The sequence below is a fragment of the Chlamydotis macqueenii genome, chromosome 1 (assembly GCF_036417535.1).
Source record: "Chlamydotis macqueenii isolate bChlMac1 chromosome 1, bChlMac1.mat, whole genome shotgun sequence".
NCBI lineage: Eukaryota > Metazoa > Chordata > Aves > Otidiformes > Otididae > Chlamydotis > Chlamydotis macqueenii.
In genome coordinates this window covers 198,604,913-198,612,974 of record NC_141556.1, presented here as the reverse complement: position 1 = coordinate 198,612,974, position 8,062 = coordinate 198,604,913, and the positions used below count along the sequence as shown (strand labels likewise).

The following is an 8,062-nucleotide window of genomic DNA, read 5'->3' as shown; positions in this document are numbered from 1 at the left end:
CTAGACTAGATTTAAAGTTCTACTGGGACTGTAAAAATAAATTTGTTGAAGAAAATATGTTAAACTTAGTTAATTTTTATAACTTATTTTGTTCATAGCCCAATAAGTTTTAGAACCTAGCAATTCAAAGGTACAATTTAAAATACAGATATGAATTTAAAGTGTGAAGTTTAGTGTTTCAGATCATATGTTCATTAAAATGTTAGTTAATAGAGCTTAATAAATATAAGATGTAAGATTTATTATATTGAAATTCTTCTATTCAAAACTGAGTTTAAGCAAAATATCTAAAGCTAATTCTGGTGTATCTCTTCCAGGTGATGCTAAAACAGACTTTTGCAGAGACCAGATCAGAACTAGAAAAATGCAAAGGGGTTGATCCTTGTCTGATATAACCTGGCCCAGCTCCACTGAAGTCCACTGTGGAAATGGCTTGCAGCATAGAATCATAGAATCATAGAATCATAGAATAGTTTGGGTTGGAAGGGACCTTTAAAGGTCATCTAGTCCAACCCCCCTGCAAGAAGCAGGGACATCTCCAACCAGATCAGGTTGCTCAGAGCCCCGTCCAACCTGGCCTTGAATGTTTCCAGGGATGGTGCACCTACCATGTCTCTGGGCAACCTATGCCAGTGTTCCACCACCCTCATTGTAAAAAATTTTTTCCTTATATCAAGTCTGAATCTACCTCCTTCTATTTTAAAACTACTACCGCTTGTCCTATCTGAAGCAGATCTTTCCTAACCAAGTTGAAAAGTTCATCCTACTGAAACTGCCAGTTACCAGTGAAACTGCACTGCAGGTATTTAAAAAATTATGTCCCTGCTTTCAGATATGCCAACAGATGTCTGTGGAGAGGAAGTTGAACAGCAAAATAGTTGAATACCACAGGGAGAAGAGGTACATGCGAAATCCATTCTAGATTAATAATTGCTCAGCTTGTTCCCTAGTTTTGATTAAGGAATTGGGTCACTCCCGCTAGATGTTTTGGAGAATGCACCTAGGCCAGGCTGTCACAGTGATGTGCAAGACCAAAGTTATGCCAAGTGCATGTAGAAATGTGCAGATTTCTATGAGCACAAGGTAGGATCTTCTCCAGGAGCCCTTCTCCCAAGGCACGTCTCTACAAGGGATTAAGTCCCTCCTAAGAAACTATTCTGGACCACTGTAAATATCCTGACCCCATCGATTTAATCTTCAGGTCACCTGAGCCACACTCATTCCAGGCCTTCATACACCTGGGCAGGGACAGCAGCACAGAGCAGACATGAACAGGGCATGACACTGTTGTGGTAGACGGTGTGCAGTCTGGAGATAAAAGCCAGTGCCTGCCTGCCAAGAGGGGAGAGGTGGAACACAAGGAAAACAGTAATTTGGAAGAGAGACACAGCTCTGGCTGCTCTTCTGGGTACAGGAAGAGGCATATATGCAAAGCCAGAAGATCAAGGCACATCCATGCACCATATAAACGCCCTTCTGGACCCTGCCGTACAAGCTATAGTATAAGAACGCACAGGTCTATCGTTAGCTAACAACTGCTGCCAAAACCAAATTATTACTCATCTTCCTCACCCTCCCACTACAGCAAAGAACTGGCAAGTACATGTGCAGAACAGCACACACCCCGGCACAAACTGACCACCTCCATTGATTTTGCATGAATTTATGCTTCTTTATACTCCCTCAGAGATCAGCGCAGTGCGAGTAGAGATTAGCATTAGCTGATAAGCATAATGGAGCCCGCTTGAAAATGCTGTCGTCTCTCTTTAGAAGCTGACAGCTGAACTGTTAAGCTAAGAGGTCAGGGTTGATTGGCTTGAGCACCAGCTGTATACGGCCCTGGGAAACGCTCCAAAGGCTTTTCCAGCGCCGACCTGCGAGATGCTAATCTGTGGCTAAACCCTACATCCAGGGGGCAAGCCAGCTCAGCTGTGAAGGTGAAGAATGATTTAGAAGCTCCTGCAATGCCATCCCAAGGTGTCAGCAGCTGTCAGTCTTCTTGATCCCTCCTAGCTCACTGCGCCACCAAAATATAGACATTTTTTGTGCAAAGTTCTTCTTGAATTGCAAGAGAGTCTATCCCCTTTGGGACACTTCCAAATGCAGTTATATAAATAGAACCGTGCTGGACTTGCTATGTAGCAAGGAAGTTATTTATGCTTCACATTTTCTTCATTTGGTCCAGAGAAAACTTATATGCATACGCAGGAACGCTGTCTTGATAAGGCTGAGAACCTTGGGTTTTGCCTTGCCTTCTTCTTCTACGTGATCTGCTAAGCTCATGCACACACCACACAAGCACACACAGCTTATACAGTGTGCAATTTTTTCCACAGAAAACTGAATTTTGAGTGAATATTTGCAAACTAAAAAATATCAACAAGAAATGGTTTGTAATGAACCCACTTAGAAATGCAGCACACGTGGTTCTTGCTTTCAGTCACTTTTTTTTTCCATCCTCATCTCTCTCTGTCATTGCATGGCAGTTTCCTACCCTGTGACTTAGAGGTGACACATCATGAGAGGGGTTGGTTATGTCACACAGGATAGAGAACCTGCCTGACCTGAAGCCTGGGCAATACAGGAAAAAAAAAGAGGGCACAAGCCACACAATCTACAGCAGCTATGACATTGTTCAGAAGCAAAATGGACACAGTTGGTTTTCAAGCATGGCATTTGACTTTGATAAATTTTAGTTTTCCTTGACAAAAACACTCTTCTTGAAAAAAAATATAGGAACTAGTTTTGGCTGAAAACACTTTTGATTGATAAAAGCATTTTGATAAACTCCACTGAACAATTTTCTAATGTTTAGCCAAATTTTCAAATCTTGGTGCCTAAAATTTGGTTTCTAGGTTGATATCGAGGCACACAAACTAGTGGTCTGATTTTTCCCAAAGGCATGTTGAACATCCTGTGTCTCTAGTTTCTGTTGAGTGAAGTGCTGAGTGCTTAGCAATTCCAAATTACCAGGCCTAGAGCCAAACTTTTGAAATCTGAACATCTAAAATTAGGTAGCTACGGTCTGATCCAAAGCCCAGTAAAGTAAGTGAAAGGAAAGGCCACTGCTGAACTTTTCGTTCTGGGTGAGGCTAATTCATCTATACTTAGATGCCAGAATGAAAATTGCTTTGTTCAGATCAGGTCAAAGTCATGAGCAACCACCGTTTTGCTTGTCATTGGCAGTTCCTGAGGTGCCACACAGTGCCTTTAGCAAAGTAGGGGGGATGGAGAGGAAACATGTTACGTATACGTTTCCTTGGGAATCCTCTCCATGAGCAGGTACTGTGCTGCGTTCATGTCCTCTGCACACTGCATATAAAACTTACAGCAGGTCAAATGTTGATATGCATACATATATATGTAAAAATATACATTTAAAAAAAATTAAGAAGAGCACAGAAAAGCTTGCAGGTATAAAAGAGAGTTTGTGTAATAAATACTTTTCATGGTACATTGTTCATAATGTGTTAGGGGCCACAAAGAAGGGATAGATGTCTGCAACTTAAAACACATATGGATTAGCTAAAGTGCTGTGAAGTAGGTAAATGTATGTATGGAAAGATGTAAAGTAAAGATATAAAACTGAAGGGAGTGGCTGATACACCAGAGTGTTGTCCTGCTCAACAAGCTGGAGAAATGAGCCAACAGGAACCTCAAGCTCTGGTCCTGGGGAGGAACAACCCCAGGCACCAGGTCAGGCTGGGGCCAACCGGCTGGAAAGCAGCTCTGCAGAGGACCTGGGGCTCACGGTTGACACCAAGCTGACCATGAGCCAGCAATGGACCCTTGAGGCAGAAGCAAAACAGCCTCCTGGGCTGCATCACACAGAGCATTGCCAGGAGGTCAAGGGAGGGGATCCTTCCTTTCTGCTTGTCGTAGTTCAGCCCCAACGGGGACCAGACTACGCAGTCTCTCTCTCACTCCCCCCACTCTCCGAGAGAATAGGAGGAGATTTGACAAACAAAAGAAAACCAGGAAAAAAAAAAAAAACCAAAAACGCGGGTTGAGATTGAACAAAAAGTAAATTTAACAGTAATGACAGAAGAAAACAATAGAGTGATGGAACACAAATACAGTATAATAGCTCACAACAGATCTCCACATCCAGTCTCTTCCAACTAGGAGGGCCTCCCTTCAGCACCCTCCTCACTTATATACTGAGCATGATGTCAGATGGGATGGAATAGCCCTTTGGCTAATTTGGGTAAATTAACCCCAGCTGTTAGCTAATTAGTTAACTATCCCAGCCATAGGGGCTACCAGCTTCAGTTCTCCACCCAGCTCAGGTAAATATTAACTCTATCCTAGCCAGAACCAGGACACTGCTCAGCTCTGGTGAGACACATCTGGAGTGCTGTGCCTAGTGCTGGGCTGCCCAGTACAAGAGAGGCGTGGACATACTGGAAACAGTCCAGCAAAGGGCCACGAAGACAATTAAGGGACATATGAGAAAAGGCTGAGGGAGCTGGGCCTGTTCCGCCTGAAAAAGTGAAGGCTCAGGGGGATCTTACCAATGTAGGCAGATACCTGATGGGAGGGAATGAAGACGACAGAGCCAGACTCTTCACAGTGGTGCCCAGCAACAAGACAAGAGGCAATGGGCACAAACTGAAATGCAGGAATTAGAATTACATTTAAACATAAGAAAAAGCTTTTTTTTTTACTGTGAGGGTGGTCAAGCTGGAGGAATTAGAGCAGCTACTTACTCTAAAGTATAGTTTTAATGCATTTTTTACCTAAAATAATTTTACTGATTAAGTAAAGACAGATCACTGTTAGCCCAGAAGTCCTCTGGTGTTCTCAATCTCCCTTAACACTGCAAAGGGCTGGAAAATGCTGGTAACCTGCATCACTGAAGAGCCACCTCTCCTCCAGGACCTCTTTGGCAAGCAGAAAGATAATGGAGAGAGTTTGAGACTCAAGGGTCACACTAAACATCTACATTAAGGTCCCTCAAATTGGGAAATTCTGTCTGTATATGTATATTTGGCTGATGCTCTTTGACACTAATGTGCCTGTGCACCTGCACAGTGCTGGCTCTTCTCAGCATCTGGCACTAACCATTGAATTGCCTTTTACTTCAGTTTTAGGCAAATTACTTAGGCAAATAACTTATTCAAAATCTACATAAAAAGCCAGACGATAAAAGCCAGAAAAGACAACCACTTAAACTCGTATTCTCACTTCCAGTAACTTGTTTGGGGTGCTTTACCTTAATCACATTGTCAAAGTTAGATGCACATCTACTCTCAAAAAGACTGATGGCTAAAAGCTGTGGATGGCCCAAACTTTCCCGAAATTCTCTTCTTATCTGAAAATTGCTAGGATCACCTCGAGCTATTGCTGAACCACTTCTGGTTCAGGCAGTGAAGTCCACACCTCTATTTTTTCCATTGCTAGCCTGAGATGAGCCCAAACACGTCAATTTGCTCATGGCATGCTCTCCCTGGGCAGTGGCCATGTGCTCTGGGAGTGGCAGAAAATCCTCAGCCCTGCCAAGTGGGACCGACGTGCAGCAGTGAGGTCCCCTGCGAAAGCCATGATGCACAGGAGACCCTGAAAATCTATTTTTAAGCCACAGGGAAGGTCTGATAATGCTAGATGAAGACACCATGTTCAGCTGAGGTAGAGAGTCACAGCCGGTGAAAGATGAGAATCTTTCATATTGAATTATCAAGTATTCACCATCTTTAAAAATAGATTTTTCCATGTCCTTCTCCAGTCACTGCTGCATGTCTCAGTTAAGCTTATGGACACAATCTGACCGTGTAAATTAGTGGAATATAGCAGCATCTGCTGCAAGGTGGGCTGCAGAGAAAGGCTGTGTCCACTGCTGGCAAAAGTTCAATGTCTCGGTTCTCTCACAGAAAATTTGCCATCCCTGGAAATGCTGGAAAGAGGTTTGCCCAGTCACAGCCAAGAGTAAACAAGAGGCAATTTTTACCATTGCACTGGAATGGGAATTTCTTGACCAGGAGGATGAGTGGCACCAGCTGCAGTGGGGGTGGCTGCAAACCGGGACGGTCAGTACAAGTGACACAGGGTAACGGGTCATTTACTGTCAATATTTAAGCAACATGCACACTTAACAAGTGGTGCACCCACAACCTTTGCTGCCTTTCCTCAAAGCCCAGCCCTGAGCTCCAGCTGTCCCGGCCAGCACCACTCGGCCTAACCATACCAGAGACCAGCCTTGGGTACCTCAGCACAGCCCTGCGATCTTGCCCACTCCTCGCAGGCTTCTGGAGGGGAAGGAGACCTGTATCAGCAGTGTGGCACACATCTAACTGCCTTCCTACAGAAAGCTGTATTTTGTGGAAGATACTGATTCTCCAAAGCCATGAAAATAACAGATGGGAAATGCCTAGGAGGAGTTTAATTACTGATTTCACAAACCCAGGGACTGTGGGCTCTTCAAGCTCTTCAAGATTTTTCAGCAGGCGACAACACCACCACAGCAACCCAGACACACTTGCGTCTCGTCCCACTGAGACTGAGCGTGGCAACGCTGCAGGGACCCCAAGGGACTGCCGCCCCGGGCAAGGCTTGCAGCAGGGCTGTGGTGCCAGAGGGCCCCTGTGCCGGCAACTGACCCAGGCTTGGCCGTTCAGGCACTGCTCCAAGCATAATTTGGCCAAAAATAGGATCCTGGGAATCCCTGCCTGAAATTCAGCTTCAGAAAATACAATTATTGACAATGGCTCAGTGGGACAGAGGTTCTCTTTGAAGTCCATGTCCACAGGCACCAACGGCGTAAGTCACTCTGGACAGAAAAGTGACCTGAACAGTTCATTCATGTGGCTACACATCTGTTAAGCTGCAGGATTTCCACTCTACAGCATTTTTTTAAATACAAGTGAAAATGCAGATGGGAGGAACACGCACACCATTAGGCTCACGCGGTGCGCTGTACCGCGATTATTGGCAGGTCTTTCAGTGAACAGCAGTCAGGCTGGGAGAGGGATAAGGAATGCTACAAAAAAAAAGTTTACATGTTCTTTATTTAAGTGAAATAAGCAAGTGAAAGAAGAGGTTTCACATTCCTTTCTGCTAAGCAGGTTTGTGTCTTTTAAGCTGGTTAATTCAGACAGTTACATTGCATACTGCAGTTTTATACCCTTGCGAACCTAACACTGATGCGGAACAAGCCGGCATGGTGGGCGGGGGGTTACGGCATTCACAGTAACTACTGGAGGAGATAGCCGTGGCAAACAGTTCCTAAGGATCTTGCATTTTACACTTTACAGCTGGATCACTGCAGAATAAAATAATTACACCATCATAGACCCATCACAGACATTAGCACGGGCAACAGATACGAGAGAGTAAAAAAAAATTCATGACATCCTCAATTGAAAGCTAATCACAGCGGTGTGCTGTGGGTGTTACTGATGTCTGCGGAGACACGTGCTTAAACCACCTCCCAGAGTTTCTGATTGTCCTTTACTCCTGGTAAGACTTCACAAGGAGCCACATGAGCAATACAGTAATCAGGACAATCATGAAGTTGAGGAAAAGTTCTTGTGTGGATCGCTCCATTTTTCGGGAGTAACTGGGGGAGAGCAGAGGTCAGCAGGCAGAGCAAAGGGAAAGCTTCAGAGACTTGTCTGGGAGTGTCCTTGAGCTCAACCTTCAAGTCACGGGCTCTTTGAAGGAAAAAGAAAAATATGTGAAGAACAGATGCATGAAGGTGGCAGGTTCAGCAGAGCTATTTATATTGGTGTAAATAAATGTTGTTTCAGTGGCTAGAAGTTAGTAAGCAGTGGGGAGGCTAAAAAGTAAATGCTGTCCCTTGCAGCTTATCACCTTCTTTGATTTCTAGCATTTGAGAAGGAGCGTTCTCAGTGTCACCCCAAAATACACCGTGCAGGGCTGAGCAGTCCTTGGAAATCAGTGCTGCGTTGTACAAGCATTTTCAAATAAATAATGCCCAAGCCCCCTTAGTTACTTTCAACAGATACACATTCTAAATATACTACTTGTTAGGCTTCTTTAAATTCTTATGTTTGCTTACATAGTTTCATTTTTTTAAAGAAACTAGATCCAAACTATTATTTTA

The 8,062-nt window shown here is 44.1% G+C and overlaps 1 protein-coding gene across 1 annotated transcript; it reads right to left on the bottom strand.

The window, feature by feature from the left end:
- Positions 1–6,985: 6,985 nt before the first annotated feature.
- SLN (sarcolipin) lies at positions 6,986–7,646 on the bottom strand. Its single transcript, XM_086742445.1, has one exon. It carries the CDS (start codon positions 7,540–7,542, stop codon positions 7,447–7,449), a length of 96 nt encoding a protein of 31 aa, XP_086598571.1. The 5' UTR covers positions 7,543–7,646; the 3' UTR covers positions 6,986–7,446.
- Between the last annotated feature and the right edge of the window lie 416 nt (positions 7,647–8,062).

Bases quoted from the DNA above. Each gene is read 5' to 3' on its own strand.
- SLN (XM_086742445.1), bottom strand. From the start codon at position 7,542: ATGGAGCGATCCACACAAGAACTTTTCCTCAACTTCATGATTGTCCTG.